The following is a 20,905-nucleotide window of genomic DNA, read 5'->3' as shown; positions in this document are numbered from 1 at the left end:
CTATATATATATATATATAATTATATTTAAGTGTTTGTATAAAGGACATTAAATTTCATTATATGTAGTAAAAAATAGTTTTTGTAATTGTGAATTACCACAAAAATAAAGCATTCTCTATTATGTACAATTTTTGATTTTCTGAAAACTCTCAGTCTCAGTTACTTCAGATAATTGAGGTTTTACTGTATTAGCCAAAAAAAAAAGAAAGAAAAGGAGCCTGCATTTTTTGTCTCAACATCAATTTATGACATTTTAAGATGTTATTGCTTGCTTTAGAAGAAAAGAATAGCATTTGTCATTCAAAATTGATGTAAGTTATTTTACGAAGAAAAAATCAAGCTAAAGCTATTTTGTCAATATAGAGTGCAATGTGCAATGGGATTTTGTTTTTAAAAAATGTGCTTGAACATGCTTGATGTGAGATACCTAACTGTGATCTTGAATGTAAATTTTATGTTTATAATTATATAAATTTAGTAATGTGTTTAGGTTTTTTGGATAAATTATCAAATAAATTTGATCAGAAATATTATTAACTAAAATTCAATATTTTTTTTACCTATGGGTGATTCTCCAAAATTCTAACAATATTATGTCCCCGTAACCTAACACAAAACTTGTTTAACTCGGAAAATGTTTTAATTTTTTTAATAGTTAGAAAAACTTACCTGATGTTATTCTACTCTTATTAAAACAATAACTCATTTAGATTTTTCTAAAAAAATTTTTAAGTAACCAGAAAGTCACACTTTTGGCGTGAGCCCAGCCATTTTTCAAATGGACTTAAATTATTTTAAAATCTTATATCAACATTCCACAAATTCAATTTTTAGTACAAAATTAAGTATATTCGAAGTTGTAAAATAGCATTCTTTAAATAAATTAAATTATTTAAATCATCAACGTACATCATTTTAAACTTTGTCACCAGGTTTTATGTCATTCTCCTGTCCTAGGAATGAGTTCAATTATTATAGATTAAAAAAAGGAATTTTTGTTTTGCTGTGCTACAACACTTTATTATCACTATTTTGTTAGATTCCTTGAGTATTAAGTTCATATGATTTGTCTGCTGTTCTTACTAAAACTTTGAAGTTCAAAAATGGGAATGAAACATTTTTGTTGTCATTCTCCTTTCTATCTTTACTAATAATAAAGCTGAAAATCTGGGTGTCTCGATGTCTGGATGTCTGTGACGCGCATAACGCCTAGACCGATCGGCCGATTTTCATGAAATTTGGCACAAAATTAGTTCGTAGCATAGGGGTCAGCACTTCGAAGCGATATTTCGGAAATTCAATTTTGTTCTTTTTCTATTCCAATTTTAAGAACATTTTATCATAACGTGGACGAGTAAATTAACAAATGATCATTACGTGGAACCGTATCATGAGCGAGCAAATTAACGTAACAAATTGGCGAGAAATTCATTGTTCGTTATTTTAAACATACTGGCGAACCAAACGACCTTTTAATTTTCTACTATGGGCAAAGCCGTGCGGGTACCGCTAGTGTTAAATAAAAGAAAAATAGTAATTCTACTCATATATATAGTGTGTAGTTGAATTAAGAGGTTGGAATCGAAAAATAACATTAGTTACCTTAATTATAATCCTGGGCTTACGCAACAGGCAAATTGTATAGAAATTGTGATACTCCTGTCCTAAAAAAATCACTCTCCTAGTATTATTGCTCAAGCACTGTTAATGCACCCCGTAGAATATAAGCATATATTTCTAATACATTAGTTGGAAAATAAGATTGACTGAAAAAAAGAAAGTTAAATTTGGCAAACGATAAATAAAAAATGTATCAGTGGAATAATTCTATTTATTTAATATTTTTTGTTGTTGTTCAGACGAATCGTTCCAAAAGAGACTTATTGGTTAGACATTTGTTTATCTAAATGTTGCTCGAATAGGTTAGTGAAATTGTTATAAATTTCGTAGTTGCTTTAAATTAAAAAATATATATATATGTTATTAATATTGCTGATTCCCTTTTTGGTTTTTATGTTTGTATTTCCTGAACTATAAAACAATTCGCAGATAATGAGAAGGTAACTTTTCTTTTTGTAAATTTTATCATACTGTGTATGGCTTACTTAAAGAAAATTTTAATGTAGCAATCGATTTTTTTTCGTTGAAATGACTGTCCGTTATTCGGAGTGTAAGTTATTCAGAGTGAATAATATGGAAAAACCTATGTGGGACTTGTACTCGAAGAAATTTGGGATGTCCATTAAGAGAGGTTTCATAAATTTTGTTTTGTCATTTAATAACCATACTTTTTGATTTAGGCTTCAGTTATTTCTTTATTACTGTAGTTACATTTTAGATAACCCATGAAGAAATTTATTTTGTAACTCTCCTGGTGCTGCTTGTCAGTCTCTTGCTGTATGAAAATTTGACTTCCTCTTTTGAGGGTGTAACATAGTTAAAGTGAGTTCCCTCTATTTTTCTCTTAATAAGTTCCTAGCAAAGAGTAAGTATAATTTTTTTCTGCTTTTTTATTTTTTTAAAAAATGTGATTGAAAAGTGTCAGGTTTTTGGAGACTCACCCATATGTATCTTTATTTTACTTGTTGAAATTATATACATTTCAAAATTTTTTTTTTAAATGTTGCAATGTATCTGTGATTCTGTTGGAGTTGACAATTTTTTTTTAATGTGTTTTTTTTTTTTTTTTTTTGTTATTGAAAACCCAGATGATTTTCAGTATTTTGCTTTGACTTTAAAGTACTTATATGATCAAGAAGAAATACAGTTTTTTTTTTTTTTTTTTTTTTTTTTTTTATTGAAAACCCAGATGATTTTCAGTAGTTTGCTTTGACTTTAAAGTACTTATATGATCAAGAAGAAATACAGTTTGTTTAAATGTTGAACATGATATTTTTATTGTATTTCATTCATGCCGGGGTAAAATGCTAATCAAAAAAGTAATATTTAAACAATTCAACTGCTTTAAAATTTTATGTAAGCATTTTAAGCATTACACTTGTAGATTACGATCTGTCATAAACGTTGATGAAAGAATTTCATTGTCACATCAAATGATGTGCTTTGTGCTGTGGTGAAAGCTTTAACCTTTTAAGGATTGTTATGGATCACATATGTCCCCTAAGTTTTTACTTTTTCATGTTATCATTATGTTCTTATTCATCATGTTCTGTTGTTTGACATCAGAATCTTAATTGTAGTGAAACAAAAAAGTTATTTTTGAAAAAACAGCTGTAATTTTGTTTTGAGAACACCGCAAACTTCCATATTCTATTTCTGAGCTTATGGAGTTCTTTAAAGGGTGAAAGAACTGTGAGTATGCTAAAAAGATTAAAGCATTTTACAACAGTGCTTTAGCCTATCATTTTAATTGCTTTCATTTTTATCTATTTATAACATCTCATCTTATGAGTATCATTTGTTTTTATCTCTTAGTGTACATAAACACAAAATATATTTGTTTATTTAACTCACAGATTGATTTTTTTTTATTGCAAAATAAGCAATCAAATTTAATGATGCAATCTATTTGAAATGTGTTTTGTTAAGTTTTTGTTTCAGATTAAAACTATATTTTGTGTTCAAAACTGTTGAATCACTTTTCAAGAAATAAATAAATTGTGGATGCACTGAATAAAGATGAGTTTGACACATTGTGAGTAGATTTTTGCTCACAAGAAGTCTTTCTGTATGAAAATTTCATTTTTAAAATCTTGTTTTTCCCCTATGCTTATTGTTTCTTCATTTACAATAGTTTGTAATTTGGAAATTTAAATTCTACATTAAAAAAAAAAAAAACTCAAAAGTGAAATGGAAAGACATTCAGCACCTTTCTAAATGTGTATAAAATGTATACTAGGTTCTGAAAAAAAATTTCAAGTGCTACTAAAACACTTGGATACCTATTTTACATATTTAATGTATTTTATAATAAAATCTATCTTTTACATAATAGTCTTTTTGTTTGGTTCTATTAATTCTTAGCCTCGTTTTTTACTCATTAAATATCATTACATATTCTCTTTTATTTTTTAAATTGTATAATTATAAACTGGGCGCTTCATAGTGCGTAGCAAAACTCTTCAACGGGTGAAGCAAGTGGTGACTGCGCAGCTTGCACAGAGACCTAACTGAACTCCTTTTACAGACTTTTTTATTTTTGCTAACAATTTAGATATTCAATCAAAGAGCATGATTTTTAACCAAAAATTGTCCATATGAATCAGACACCTTTCGAAATACTTTGGAAGTGTTCAAGCGCTTTTAAAAGTAGGTCACGTCTCACGTGCATGTTGAGAGCATTATTTCCAAGTTTAACAAAAACTGGTCCAGAGGCAGAGCCGGATTAATGCTCCGTCAGTCCGTGCCCCGGCACGGAGTAAAAAATTTGAGGGGCGCAAAATTGCCAAATCCAAATGAGAAAAATATTTGCAACTGAGCGGCTGAAAAAAAAAGTTCTCTGAAAAAAATACTGGCACCATCTACAAATGAAGAGGGCGCATCACGATATCCCTTTATCTATTGTATAATCGTAGTCTGCACAAGTTTGAAGGAAAAGATGTTAGTTCTTGTCGAACTTTTACTAATTACAGAGACTTTAAAATCATTTTTAATGAAAGAAAATCATCAGTATGATGAACACCATCAGGTGCGCCCCGAACTTAAATTTTTCGGAGGAGAGAAATTCTCTGCCGAACGAAGCCCCAAGCTTTGCAGAATGATAAAATACGGATATGCACATATGTACTTACATTTCTAGTAAATAGTTACATTTAGGCATTTAAATATTTCAATTATGTCTGCAAATTTACAGAATCGTCAGGCAAAATTTGCTTAAACTCGAAATTTTTGAGCGATCACAGTGACCTCAAATCGGGGTGCCCATAGTCACCAGGATGAGGGAGGAGGAAGGAGAGTGGGGTGAACATCCAGAAAACGTGTTAACAAAAACATAATAACGAAAATGAGAATTTTTTTCTGCAAAATTTGAAACAAAATGCAAGTTAAAAAATATATATATTTAGTACTATATCAGAGAACATCTCGACTAATAAGAAAAACCAACTAAGAGCCGTTGAGATGAACGTTTGAAACATCTTTAAACAGGGACAAAAAAAAAAGCTACCTTCATAGGACTAACTTTTGTGAGCCGTAGTTTTCACGAAAATGAAGATAACGGTGATTTCGCGAGCTGAAAATTTCGCTATCTTTTTATAAACAAAATCGAAAGTTGAAAAATCCGAAGTAAAAGAATATTTCGCGAGGTTTACAATTTTCGATTATGACGGGGTTGCGAAAATTAAAGCCTCGCGAGAATAAGTGCTTTTACAGTATTCAGTGCAATTTAGAAACTCATGGAAAGCTTTAGACTAAAATATGTATAAATTTATAAATAAACAATATAGAGTCTGGGGAAATGATGTTTTTCGGTTTCTGTTTTTCTTACTTTCATTTTTTTGTTCCTTACAATGAAAATCTCTCAGCTAAATGTTGAAAAATGTATGTGCCGCCGAAATATGGTTCAAACAGATTATAAGTCAAGGTAGAGAGAAGTGAGGATTTAAACGATTGCAATGAAAAGTTGCACCAGAAGTTAAATGGTTGAGGGAAGAAACGAAGGTTAAAACAAGAATTCTGCAGGAGGTTAATGAGGCACGATATTTAAAATAAAACATAGTAGAAAAAATGACCATAGTTATCACACAAAAATAAAGTAATAAATAAATAAAAACACCTCCGTTCAAAACAATGAAATATTCTACTGGACTGTAAGCGTTTGAATTCAAACATGTTAAAATGTAAGGTAAGGGTGAAAATTAAAAATTTTAATATTTGCGTTTTTAGGACTCTAATTTTGAAAGAGTTCCAAGGGTTAGGGGAAACCCTAGAACCCTAAAACCTGGTGCTTATAATATCATCGAAGATTGTCTATATAGCTGTTTTCAAAACTTTTATTTTGAAAATTTTCCGAGGAAGTCTCCTCGACTCTTACCTCTTCCCCTAATGTCATCAAAGATTGCTTACAATTTGTGTAGTTATTATTTCAATTTTGAAAAGTTTTCGCGGAAGCTCTTCCGAACCTTCCCTCTCCAACATTAAAGATCAACTTCTGTTCAAACGATTTCAATTTCGAAAAATTCCGCGGGGAAAGGCACTTAACTCTCCTCATCTTAACATCCCGAAGATCATCTAAAACTAATTTTGGAAATTAAACTGATAATTTACTATGGAGAATTCTCCAATCCCATTCCTTTTCTTAAGATGACTGACCGAGTTGTGTAATGGTTAGGCGCTGGCTTACGCTTGAAGACAAAGGTTCAAACCTGGCTCCAATCGGTGGATTTTCAAGATGCATAAAATAGACAGCGCCCGGGTCGTATGACCATGCGGCATGTAAAACATCCCTCGATTATTTGTTTGGCTTGAAGTACTCTTGGAAAAAATAAATTCCCAGCTCAATTTCGCATCGTAAGAGCCCAGGTACCTCCATCTGATTACAGAAAACTGGACGTCGATATTATCGTGGCTCGGTGCCACATGAAGGAATGGATGCTATATCGGGAGATCGCACTAGGTGTACAAAAGTCAAAGCCTCTAAAACAGCCGCATTAGAAATAAATAAAAAAAAGACAAAGATTGCTAACGGCAGCTTTTTTTTTTTTTTTTTAAATTTTCCTCTCTAGACATTTTGACAACCATTTCTTCCCTTCCCTATTTCAAGTTTCGATTACAGAATTAAAATTTCTATTCGTTTAAAATTTTGTTTTGAGCCTTCAAGTTCGAAAAATTCCAAAGTAAGTTTCCCCTAACATTCCTTCTTTTCCTTATATCATCAAAGATTGTCTAAAATAGCGTTTATAGAGCTACTAATTAGAAAACTTTCCAGGATGTAACTCCTGGACCCCGCATTTATGCTCAAAGCCATGACGCAATGTTCACATTGCTCTTTTTTTTGAGCAATCACGAATTGCTTGTTGTTTTCACTTGATCGTTGAACGACGTCCGTCCTTTGATTTCATTTTCTATTATAATGCAGGAGTCCACGTGCCTCGGAATCGAATTATCTATAAACGACTTCCTCGACTTTTTACAATATTTCTTTTCTCGAAAAAAGTATCCAGCAGATAGCATTCATCAGATAACAACCAGCCCCTGGCATTCCTTTAAATTTTAAAGTCTTGAATTTCAATTATAGTTGCGATAAGAGCCATTAGTAGAAACAAGAAACCCAATGAGTAGGGTCCTATCGCAATTCGTGATTGCAAAAAATCTGAGATTTCAAGATCTCAAAATTCAAACTGGGTATTTTATTTATTTGCACGTAGAAAAAGGATTAGTAACATGCATGTAACACATAAGCATAATTCTATTAATTCCAGATTCCACATAGATAACACAAGTCCCCAAATGTATGTGCACATATTCTAGTAAGGATTCCCACTTAAACCAGACGTTGGATCCACTCTGTCTCAGACTGCTGTCTTCTGAATGGAGAATTAGAAATCACCAGAATCAAATATCTGTTAACCAATTGGAAAATTATTATTAATATTTACATTAATTGCCAAGTTACTTTGACACATTTTATGCGTTAGCCAAAAAATGTAAAAAAGAGCATGTATTTATTTATTTGAAGGGGTGGTCTTTATACATGCAGTTCAGAAGGGGCACCAATTTTTCCCTTTTGCGCGGAGTATTTCAAAAGCTAAATCCGGCCCTGCCAGAGGCTGACTAATCAAAGTAAAAACACATTTAAAGATAACATCCTGGACCCTTAATTACAAAGTTTTAGTAGGAAACGTTTGAAAGTAAGAATTGTTTCTCATTGTTCAATATACAGGATACATTTTTCTGACGTTTCTTTGTTTTTTATGCTTTAAGTCTCCTCTGCTCGAATAAGTTAATTCAAATGATATTTTTTACTTTGTTTTCTTAAGCATGAAGGTACCAAAATATATTTTTTTGCCTCCCCCCCCCCCGAAAAACTAGTGATTTTATAGATTAAAATTCAAAACATGTTTTAAATAATGGTGTAGTGCAGAGTATTCGCAACTCCAGAGCTCGAATACGCTACCTTGCGGTGATTAGCAATGCTACTGAAAAAGGGTAAAACAATCCTTTCCACGTGTTTTCGTTGGAGTAAAGCAAAGTACAGTCTATGGTGTAGTGTTATTTCAGAGGAATAGAAAAGAAAGTTTCCCACAAATACGATGAGAACTTACTGTCATTTACAAAGCTTCAAAGCAAGTTATAAGTTACGACATTTGTTTGTGTTACCTTTTTCATCCGCCATTAGACAGTGGCTGCAGTGCCCCCTACAATTGATTGGAGTTGCGAATTTCATACGGTAGTAATCGCTCATTAAATTTAAAGAGGACTGCGTTCTAAGCCCCTCACATCCGTTTTTGTATGTGATGATAACAGCAATCTTTCACATTTTTATTTGTTGAAATAGACCAAAAAAAAAAAAAAGACAAATTTGCAACTAGAAGATAGGTAATCACACCCACAAGACCGCTCACAGACAGGCTCAACCACCCGGCTACAGGGCAGTGGCGGCTCGTGCCTTAATTTAGCGGGTGGGCCCGCTGTATAAAGTTTTCACAATAATATTTATACAGATAAAATGAAGAGAAATATAGTTAGTAATGCTGAGCAATAAAATACGTTCTTTTGCAGTTTCTTTATTTCGTGCTTCTCTTCAAGCGTCGAAGTTGAAATCGGTGGTTTTAGAAATGAATATACTTGATTATTTTTTTTTTAATTTCAAGATAAACAATCTAAATTTTCAAGACATCCAACCAATGCAACTAGTAATAAACAACACACAGCATTAATCAAACTACTACTACACTCTTAATATCAACACGATCAGTTGCGGCAGCATTAATTTCTATTTAGCCATGCTTCCTTAGAGCAAATCACGAACGTAACAATATTTTTTCTAGAAACAAACAGTTTCTTTAATTGCCTATATATTCTTCGTTTTCAAAATTAGAATTATTGTGTGGAACCACATCACAATTGGCGATTCCAGCGGTCCAAGACGCCCTCTTCTGGTGTCACGATTAACCAAAATAGCCCTTTAACCGCTGTTCCTCTGAATAGCAAACGCATGTTAATCGAAGTCATTTGTTTTCGTATTTCTTAATCTCAAAAAAAGATTTTGGCGAAATTAACGAATTGTTTGTGTCTTAGATGGAATAAAGTTTCAATTAAAATAGCTCGGCTGTGGATTTTACGCTTGGTGATTTGTCTAGAGCCGTCTGTATAATGTGCTTGTTTACATTTGCACAGTGTTAAGTGAAGGACATTTACTTCGCTAGTTATGCCTTATTTATGTGAAATGTCATCTTTGTTTCGGTCGCTATTATTGTGAAACATATTCCTGAATATAATATTTAGTTTTGCTAATCGATATGTTGTGAAATAGCTTTTGTTACCTTTTTGTGATGTTGTTACTGAATCGTGCGTATCTTGAGTTTAATATGTTTTGGAGTGAAGATGATGCATTTTGAGCTTGAGAATTTTATTCAGGTGATTTGTTCTTGTCAACTCTATATGAATGATATGGATTTATACTTCGTTTTGACTAGTTGGATCGTTGCACAGTCAGAAGTGTTTTATAAATTTGTTCTGCCTTGCAAACGATCTTACTGGCATGTTGACATTTTAAATGCTGAATTTCCATGAGAGAATGAAGCTACAAGTACTGAAAATGCGTATGCATAACTTCAAAGCAGTTTCAGAAGAAAAATATTTCAATGAATGTTTCAGCAGAAAAGTATTACCTTTCGAAAGGTAAACACATCTGATAAAGGCTTGTGTTGTAAATTAAATCTGATTAAAGTGCTTCGCTGCAAATATTGATGTTGTCAAGGCCTATTCAAGAATAAAGCTCCTTAAGAATTTGCTACAAGAAAATTTTAATTAGTGTGTGACATAAACCCAAAATTACCTTGTTCTGAAATCTGTAAAAAATGAGTTTAAATATTAAAAATTCTGAAGTTATAAATAGACTCCTCAGCCCCATCTTTTGATGAATATCCATCTTTTTTTGTTGTTTTCCTCTACCTTGATGTTTTAATTTTAATACTCTAAACTTGACGAATTTTGTTCGGAATTAAAGTGTTTGGCCCTGTTTCTCGACAACCTCTCTATACTGAAATTTAAATTTTCTTGGCATTTACAGCATTAATTCAGTGTTGTTCATTTTACAAAAACCTCTATCTCAAATTTAGTTTGCTGTTTTTTGAATTCAATCCCCAGCAATCTTTATCAACGGTAAAACTTAGTGACAGAAAACATTTCCACCTGGTATTAGCAATCATATAATTCTCCAAGTTTTGTGAAACATGTAGCTCAAGGAAAACTATATGTACAAAGTTCGTGTTTTCCATCAATTTCATCCACTCGGAGACTGGGGGAAAGAGGGCGTTTGAGGAGTGAAAATGAATCTAGAGTCTTACTTTCGAGTCCACCGGCAACAGTTTTTTTTTTTGTTCTATTCCTTCAAATGTTTAAATTGCTTTGATTATTGAAAAAGTAAAAAATATCGACATTTTTGAATGAAAATCATTGAAAGATAATTTTTATCCTTGAATGATGCATGAACTTGCTGTCGATACTATCTCTTAAATTTAAAACGTGTAATCAAAGCATCATACTATAGAATGTTGAACGATATCAATAAAAAAGAATGTCAACCCTTCGACTTGCTTATTTTCATAACTTTTATCAAAACTCTCAAATTTTCTTCTGTCTCGTGGAATCTCAATATGTAATGGTTGTTAATTATAATAAATTTAGCATTTTTTGTTGAAAATGCTAAATGTTGTAAATGTTTAAGAGTTATTTTTAAAATGTTCAACTCAATCTCCCTACCTTAATTATTAAATGCTGTTAAAAGTAATGTTTTTAGATGCAGCACAAATTCATTAGGTTTTTATTTATTGCTTGTAAAAATCATTTTTTCATTCGGACACTTTATTGCCAGGCACAATATGTTGTCCAGCAACAGTACCAGGCTTTAAGAAACACTCGTTCGGTGACAGTAAAAAGCATACCATTACACGATTAAAGATTTACTTTAAAGTGCACATGTTGGAAATGCATAGCATTAGTCGGTTATTAAATTTACATTGATTCTATAACTCGGCATACATTATATCCTTTAAAATTATGATAGTTGTTGCAAATACTAAGGCATTTTCCTTATCTTGGCTCTCAACATAAACACTGGATTGGATTCATGGCGATAGCGATTGAAGAAAAATAGTCAAAACTTCATTCTTATATTAAATAGAAAAAATTTTGTTCCATGAAGTATCTAATCAATTACTCGACAAAATGATTCAGTTAAAAGCAGCTGTTAATATCTAGTAATCATATTGCTGTTGGAAGAGATGAATTGAATACCGAATATTCAATAAAAATTTGAACAGAATATCTAATGTCGAGTTATTTTTTTAAAATCTGTATGTTATTTTTTTTTTAATACCAATTTAAAATAGTTTATCTATTTTGTGTCTAATGTGAAATTTCAATCTAGTTCCATTTAAAATCCTAGTAGTATAATCATTAATAAAAAATAAATAAAGAAAATCATTCCAAAAGCAAATTAATATAACTCCTGATTAAGGAACTAAGTTAGGTTCATCAAAATTCTGCTAAGAAAGTATTTTCTTTCCAGTACATGGATTCATCTGATAGTCATGATCTAACTAGGTCAGTGGTCGGAAGTAGCGGCACTACTCTGTCATAGCTACAGTTGAACACAGATTTAACAAAATCATCGGGACTGAAACTTTTATACGTTAAATTGGGGTTAGTCGTAATATCTGGGTGATAAAAAAATTAAAAAAATAATACACTCAATCTGTTACAAAGTTACTAAAGCCAAACTCAATTTTCTTTTGAAATTGAAAAAAAAAAAAAAAAATCAATTCATCAAAATTTAAATGTTTAAATCTATTTTGATTCAAATACTTTTATTTTATAACTAGTGGTACCGCAGGCTTTGCCTGTAATAGAAAAATTAAAAGGTCTTTTGGTTCGCCAGTGTATTTACAATGTTATCAATGTGTGGTGAATTTTCTCGCCAGTTGACTTGTGCCCATGTTACGGTTCTACGTTATGATAACTTCGTAATTTACTCATCCATCTTATGATAGTTGTGTTCATAAAATTGGAATAGAAAAAGAACCACATCGAATTTACCTAAAATCGCTTCGAGGTGCACAAAACCATACTACAACCTAACTTTGTGCCGAATTTCATGAAATCGGCCGAACGGTCCTAGGCGCTATGCGCGTTACAGAGATCCAGACAGAGAGATTTTCAGATTTATTATTAGTAAAGAAGACAGGCAGCGGCTCTTCCTACCCGCCTACTTCCTCTAGATATGTCTGTGGGCATTAACTGAAACATAAAATGAGAAATATGAATACAGTCAACTCTAGACAATTTGAAGTTCTAGCAACCAGCTAAAACCTTTGAGTTATGGGAAGTTCCCATAGCCTTGTCAAGGGTTTGAGGCCTATTGTAAACATCAAGATGAAGGAATATTAGACTTATGAGGTTTCAAGTTATCTCAAGCTAACTGTAAAATTTTCTTTTCTCTATAAAATCTTTTCCCGAAAAATAAAATTATATTGACATTTACACTTTACAAACCTGACTCCCCCCCCCCCCCCCCAGTTTTAGCTTCGATATTTTAATATTTCTTCTTGGAAAAAATAAAACTGGTTTTTGCCAATCGTAGTTCAAACTGAAATAAAAGTTAGTGAATGTATGAGAAATACTTTATTTGAGTTACATTTTATGTACACTTAAAAAGTGATAGCACAACATTTAAACACAATAAAATTGTAGCAGATATATCAATATGTAGATCAACTCACTATCAGTGCCACTCGGTAAACTACAAAAATAGATTACCTCTATTAAGAACGAGGCTTGCAAACTTGTTAAACGGTGATTCTTCTAGAAGAAAGCTTGTTTTGACAATGATTGATTTGATTAGCCAGGATTAATTTCATTTTTAATCACTTTTTAAGTAGATTTGCCCACAGAAAAATTCCAACAATTGTGACATGGACTGTACTACGAAATATATTTTCACAGGTTTCAAAAAATGGGATGTTTTGTTTCCAGTTTTCAGGTTCTTCCTGCCAATCAATCCTAAATCAAATTCTCTCTGAAGCAATAGCAAAGAACATTTTCTAATTTCTACTCCAATTTTATCCATAGCACTGTGATGCCGAAATAATTGATTAGCAAGTTACCAATATGACAGATAATTTTGTTTATTAAATCTGCCAATATTGATAAACCAGCTAGTTTTGAAAGGAACAAGTGTGATACTTGAATTAAATCTTCTGCAAAAATGACAAGAACAGGGTCAACGAAATGCTTTTTGTCCACATAGTTCTGCATTTGCTTGCCAATGCACCAGGGTCCTTTAACTTGAATACAATAACTATAAACTTTCTTGTTGTTACATCACTCTCCGAGGGTCCCCTCTTTCTATCACTGAAGTGATTTCCCGATGTATGGGCCCCACGGATCTTGTTGTTACAATGGCCGCAGCTTATATGAATCAACTTTCTTCTAAACAGCTTCAATAAAGCTGAATTTTGTTATTTTTGACGATTTGATATTATCAATGCAGTTTATTCAATTAACCGGTATACACTGTATTAGCCTTACTTTAGTCATCTTTTGAATCACAGAAAAAAACCACAACATGAAAATTTTACTATGATTAAAACATAAAGTATGTAATAATAAATATACTCTTTTGAGCTCATTTGCAACTTATAGATATCAAAAGTCTTCAACTAAGAGTATTTTTAAACTCTACAAATCTATGTACACTGAAATCTCCCTACCACAAACTTCAAGGAGCCTCACATTTTATACATTGCACCGGGAATTTTGTTGCAATGGAATTTAAGCAATGCATTGAAACTCAGACCAGGAATCAAATTTTTTTTTTTTTTTTTTTTTTACGTTGAAACGAATATTTCATTGAAAGTTCGTCACAACGGGATTTCATTCCCTGTATTCTTTTCAATCAAACCACTTGAGACTTTTGTAAAAAGTTTTCAATACATCACAAACTGAATACAAGGATGTAGCAAAGGAGTAGAGGACATACCCCTCCCCAAAACTCAGAAATTCCCCCTTTTTTTGACTAAAAACAAACCATCTATCTTTCCGTGTTTGTTTATCCAACTAAACATGCATATATGTATGGAAGTTTTTTAGAATTCAATTTTTATATCTCAAGACCATTTTTAAAACATTAATATTTCTCATAAGATATTTGGACATTGGATAATTTTTAACATTCGATATATAAGGGGAGACAAAATTTATCTATCATGTGTAGCATTTTCTAAGTTTTTGTTTTTACCTATGCATTATCAAATGCTAAAATTAGTCTGAGACTGTTAGATGTTTGCACTTTAGTTTTACATTACAAATACCACTCATCGAGTATAAACAAAGCCACTATTGCAATGTGTACTTCTGATAAAATTTTTAAAGAAAGTGCATGGAAATGAAGAGAAATTAACTTGAAATAAGTAAAAATGAGCAGTGAACAAAAGCGTATTGCAGTATCATTTGATTTTCAAAACATTCCGCTGTAACGAATCTCTTCTGCCAGAAAATGTTTAAAATAATAAAAGCACAGGGGGTACAAATATCTTTTTGCAATTAAGAGATAAAAAACACTCGAAACATGCAATGCGGAGTCAAACGCTATATCAGTAACATTATAAATTCACACCGATAACGTAAACATAACAAGGAAGCTATGTTAGTACTACTTGACATTAATGACAGTTGTACAGATATTATACTACAACACTGGACGAAACTAAACATAATACCCCCCTAACACTGAAATATATATAAAAATACTGCACAAATAAGAGATTATTATGTAAAAAGAAATGCGAAATAGGCTAGAGCTCGCAACAAATGGGAAAATCAACAAAGCTTGCTATGTAAAATGCGATTACGGCCACGGTTAGTTACAGGTTTCGGTCCGACATTGATCATCCGGGCAACGCCCACTTTTTCTCATTGCAATCGCCAATCCTTCCTTCCTGGAAATATTTTGCTTTGAAGCTCTAAAAATTCGATTTTTAACTGTATTTATACATATTTTAGAAAGGGATGGAAGATTTGTTAGCTCCTCCAAAAACCTCCATTTAAAGCCATCATCACGATATGAACTAGGGAGTGAGGGTGTCTTATCAAAAATCATTTGTAATTGAAGTCCCAAAAAATTTCATTTAAGTGTATTTTAAGCAAGTTAAGTGATAAGGGCTGGATATGCTAGTTTCCGTTGACATTTTTCTCAAATAGAAGACTTAAAATGCAATTTTTTGCTATATATCAAGGCATTTGTGAAAGCGCATGGGAAAGGGAGGTTCTCTCCCTAGTTTCGAAATTAAAGTCATAAAAACGAAAATTTAGGCTCTCTTTGGTCTTGTGAACAATAGGTATACTCTGAGAACAGCAGCATTTAGAGATCGTCCAAGTGTCTGTAGTTGGAATCAAGAAATGATGTAAAAGATGGAGAAAAATTTTGGAAATAAAAGTTTTGTTTTGAGGATAGAGACATAATTTATCTCCCAATTAAGGCCTATACTTCTTTTTTAGTAAAACACTTGTGTTAAATTTGAATATCTTTTCATATTTTTTTTTTCTTTTTTTTTTCTTAAAAAAATTCCTACAACCACAAGGCTTTGGGAGGGGCCATGGCCCCCCTCTAGATCCGCCCCTGGTTATGAAGCATAGTGAGTGGGGCTTTTGTCATAAATGCAGCATCAAAATTTCAGTAGAACATTAAAGAAAATGTGAATAGTCTCTTATCCAGAGAAGTCCTGCAATGACAATGTCTTCAATAGCGACTGCAAAACAGCAAAAGCAAACCAAAAAATCATTTACACTGGGAAACGTTAGCTCAAAAGTGATGTTAGTAAATCTGGAAAACATTCTTATAGAATAAACCCCACGCTAGGTTAGGCTCATCAGAATGATTTACTGAAGAAAAGCGTGAGGTTTGATTTCGTGAACGTAATTGAGAATGGAACTTCTTGCCGCAAAACTCTGGAAGAAATACCTTAAGTTCAAATTATTGATGGAATGACTCGGGTCCATAATGTCCTAAACACTACAATCAAATGTAGCAAAGATTTGGCAGATCTCCGAATAAAAAAGTAATATTTCCTCTCCTATAGTCAAACTACACGAGTGGACCTTATACACGGTTGGTACAGCAATGCTGTTTCATAACTTAAAAACCAGAAGTTCAGGAAAGTCTCCTTTAGCTCATAAAAATTCATAATGTACCAAACCAGTGCATAGCCGTTCCTGACAATAAAAGGAACCTTTTAAAGTACATTTCAAATAACATATCCGTTCCTGGTGTCTGGTAGCTCTGAAAACGAAAACGAATCTTTTTTTAAAATCTGAGATTCAAGTAATAAATTTATTTCTCTAGAATGCTCAAGTCCAACCAGGACGAAGCACGCAGCAGAATATGTTTTCCTGCATATGAGTCAGTGCAAAATAGGTAAAAAGTGACGAATAGTTTATAGATTAGACACTGATGAATTTGTATTGGCAATATCATATTGGCCTTTGTTAAAGGCCAGAGGTTGCCATTTTATGAGCTTAGCAGCTGGTATTATACAGAGATTTAGGATGGCATTTAGCTTCAGAAGCAATTACGGAAAAAAAGTCTAAAATTTTACAAGCTTTTCACGCATTTTCCGCCTCTGATTCAACAAGTAAAACAGGAACAAAAAAGTATGCTTTCACTTTATCAAAAAAGACAAGAATTTTTTTTTTTTTTTTTTTTTTTTTTTTTTGTACACTAGAGTTATTATTTAAACAATATCTGAGTGCTTCCGAATTTCCAACTATTAGAGGCTGTATATAAAAAAATGTCAAGAAAAGGGGTATTTCTTCTATGTTCTACAATGCTCCTGCAATTCTTTCCGTCAACATATGCTAGAAATGTTACTGAACTGTACTATTGGATCAATTCCCCTGTACCTTATCAGAGCCTTTAAATGTAACCAAGTTTGGGTTTCACTTCGATGAAAATAAAACAATAAAGCCACACCTGATGATGCTGTCAGTGTTACCAGAGAGTTTAATTCCATCCTGCGAAGCAAGAACTGTAAATAATCATCTTGTAAATGTTTTATTAATAATTCATCTTGCTGTAAATATTGTGCTTTTAAGGCTAAAGCAAAAACCCATGAAATACAAAATAATCGGAAGACAACGATTCAATTGAATAATTACAAGTCAACTAAAAGGGCTAATTAATACTACGATTTTTAGTCTTAATGTATCAGAAATTCATCTTTCAGAATGTCTGATATATTAATACTAAAAATCTTAGTCACTTTATGTATGCATATTGATATTCTAGAATTATTTTTAATACGCATTATTTTACCAATTTTATTCAAGTGGTGATTTTTTTTTAATTAAGAAATTTACTTTATAATTTTATATTTATATTTGTTTTGATATAAGTTCAAAGAAGCTTCTAATGCTTTATATTTACATATACTACATACATTTAGTACATATTACTTTTTATAATATTGTTCTTTGTTGGGTAAATTATATGAAACAATACCCGCAATATTCATTTGTCCAAAGTAAAAATATAAATCTTGACTAATAATAAAGCTGAAAGTATCTCTCTCTGGAGGATGTCTGGATCTCTGTGACGCACATAGCGCCAAGACCGTTCGGCCGATTTTCATGAAATTTGGCACAAAGTTAATTTGTAGCATGGGAGTGTGCACCTCGAAGCGATTTTTCGAAAATTCGATTTTGTTCTTTTTCTATTCCAATTTTAAGAACATTTTCCCGAGCAAAATTATCATAAGATGGACGAGTAAATTACCAAGTTATCATAACGTGGAACCGTAACACGGGCAAGTCAATTGGCGAGAAATTCACCATACATTTTTTGTAAATATACAGGCGAACCAAAAGACCTTTTAATTTTGTACTACGAGCAAAGCTGTGCGGGTACCACTAGTTAATAGAAATAAATTAAAATTGCATTTGAATTGAAACTACCGTGGGCCTCATTTCCTAGTTCCTCTCAAATTTAAAGCTGTATATAACAAAATTATTATAAAACAAAAGTCACAAATGCATACTTTACAATTAGAATAAGTTCGTTAACTGCAGAATGGATGGTTCGTCATAAGGGTAAGGCTTTTTTTCTCCTTAACATGCTGCCGCTTTATGCAAAGTGCTGACTTAGGCGGTGCTTCTTGCTATTTCTGTTTCACATTTTAACGTATTTTTGCATACTTTATTGATTTTCTAAATGGTTAAATAATTTTAATAAAGAACTTATCTTTGAAAAAAAAATTTTGCATATTTTATTCAAAATTTTTGCTTTGTTGTGAAAAAAAGGAATTTTACTCATAAACCAACAAAGATAGGACTATATAAACATAGTTAGGTTTTTCAAAACCTTGTTCTGTTGCATCTATTGCCATTTCTTTCGGTGTTTTACATCCTATGGTTTGCAAGTTATGAGTGTTTTAGTAAACGCCCCCCCCCCACTACTCTCCCCTCCCCTGGGGATGTCGACTACCGAGGGGGGAGACGACATGTGTTTTCATAATCACTATAGTGCCTGTAACAATAATCGGAATGTAACAATAATTTTGTATCAGGTTTTCCACACATGCTCAAAACCTCCCTACAGAACCTGAACTATACTGTGAATCGTGTTTGAGCTTGCTACTGTCATTTTGTTTTTCAACGTGTTAACAATACATATATAGTTTTAACAGACTGAATAATGATATTTAGGGTTTTATTTATTTGAAAAATAATTAAACAATTTTGATTTAGAATTTATCTTGATAAAAAAAAGTTTGTTTTGCGTATTTTATACAATTTTTTGCTTGTTAGCAAAAAATAAAATTTTACTCAGTAACCAACAAAGATAGGACCATAATCTCATTTAGCTTTTATAAAGCTCTTGTTTTGCTGCGTCGATTGCCACCTTTTCCAGTGTTTTACCTCAAATAGTTCACGAGTAATGAGTGTTTTAGCAAACGGCTCCCCCCACTGCTTTCCCCCTCCCCCGGGGTTGTCGACCACCCAGGGGGGGGGGCGACATGTGGTTTCATAATCACTATCGTGCCTGTAACAATAATCAGAAATAATATTGCATCAGCCTTTCCATTCATACTCAACCTCCTTCAGATCCTGGACTAATATGAGTAAACGTGTTGAACTCATTTGCCAATTAAAAAAGTCACAAATTTCAAACCTGTAAATTTTGTTACAGCCGAAAATATAACACAAATTAGTGATCCTTTGATGCTTACAACTTCACAACTGTTTTTTTTTTTTTTTTTTGCTCCAGTGGGAGGGGGGGGGGAGAACTCCTTAGGGGTTTTTTTGCCAGAAAATCTGTGAAATGGAATGTTTACATTTATTGATAACAATGACTGAACTCTTGAAATTTTAAAGACATCCAAAGAGGTGTAAATTTCAATTTTATATTATGAAATTGCTTTTTTCTACATGTTGAACAGGAATTTCTACACTGCCATTTTTTTTTTCTTTTACTTAAACCTGATTGCTACACATGTGTCACATGCAACAACTTTTATTCTCGAGGTAAACTATGCAACGCCAAGCAATGCAGATACTCTCATAAAAGGTTTGATTTTTCTAAAAATAATGAAGGTAATTTTGCAAGGCAACATTTCAAAGAATTACAATTTATTACAAATAAATCACTGACCTGTAATCAGCAAAATTTGTATCTGCACAACACTTATAATCCAAACCGAGAAGATTTAAGAGGACGAGAGCCTGCTCTGTTAATTTATTCTCCTCGGTCCCCTTGTAACACATGTGATACATAAGTTTCATAATTTTTTGTGAAGCCTGAAACGCAAAAGAAAATTTGGGACAGGTTGTATCACATGTGATACAAATTGAAATACCGCATATAATTTTCTCGTTTAGTCAGCAGATGGTAGTACCTTTCCATGATAGGGATTTCAAGTAGAGTCTCAGAATCAAAACAAGATGGCTGCGCGTCCTCGAAGTAAATATTTTTTTCTTATTTATATACAAATATTAAACTCTTTTTAAGCTATGCATTTTCTTTGCATGTGTACTTTTTACTAGTTAACACCAAAAAAATAAAATTTTATTGAAATATTTAAGCATAATGACTTGTTAAATTTGTTTGTATCACATGTGATACAAGGGGTCCTAATCACTTTAAGAACACACTTTTTTAATCTATTTTGTTTTAATTTTTTGAAATATTTTGGAAGAATTTGCAGAGTGATATAGTTACTTTTCAAGGTAAAATCTTTAGTTGAGGTGTTCATCTATTTTTCATGATATTTTTTTTAATAAGTTTTTTTTTTTTTCAGTGAAATATTTGACACCAGATGCAGTTTTGGAGCTGATGAATCGTGATGATTCTGATGTAAGTTCACTGTCAGACGAAGATGATTATCGAAGTGATCATGGAAGTGAGATGGAAGAAGATGATCCGGATGTATCATCTGACTTTTTTGCTCAACGCTTTTCACGAAAATAAAAAATAATGTTACTGTACTACTATGATACTACTAATATGTACCTAAAACGTCAATAAAGCTTGATTTTCATGTTGGATTTATTAAATGTATGTATTGTGTGATTAAAGACTAAGATTTAATTAATTATTTTAATCTTGCTTGATACTTAAAAAAATTCTGATTGTAGTGTCTTGGTCCTGATGTATCACATGTGATACATCCCCCCTAGCTGCTCTAAATTAAAAATATTTTTTTTTATTGCACTTTTCTACATCATAGTGA

General features: G+C 32.1%; 1 protein-coding gene across 1 annotated transcript in view; it reads left to right on the top strand.

Annotated features, from left to right (window-relative positions):
* LOC129233692 (major facilitator superfamily domain-containing protein 12-like) overlaps window positions 1–20,643 on the top strand; it is a gene marked incomplete at its 5' end in the record, with an annotated part of 38,605 nt that extends 17,962 nt beyond the window's left edge. The window contains one exon of the mRNA XM_054867672.1: window positions 20,474–20,643. Within this exon, the coding sequence (XP_054723647.1) occupies window positions 20,474–20,643 (170 nt within the window). The remainder of the gene's footprint in view (window positions 1–20,473) is intronic.
* Window positions 20,644–20,905: the final 262 nt, after the last annotated feature.

The sequence above is a fragment of the Uloborus diversus genome, unplaced genomic scaffold, assembly GCF_026930045.1.
Source record: "Uloborus diversus isolate 005 unplaced genomic scaffold, Udiv.v.3.1 scaffold_631, whole genome shotgun sequence".
Taxonomy (NCBI): Eukaryota; Metazoa; Arthropoda; class Arachnida; order Araneae; family Uloboridae; genus Uloborus; species Uloborus diversus.
Note: the sequence above shows the minus strand (reverse complement) of the source record. Positions and strands in the feature narration are given on the sequence as shown.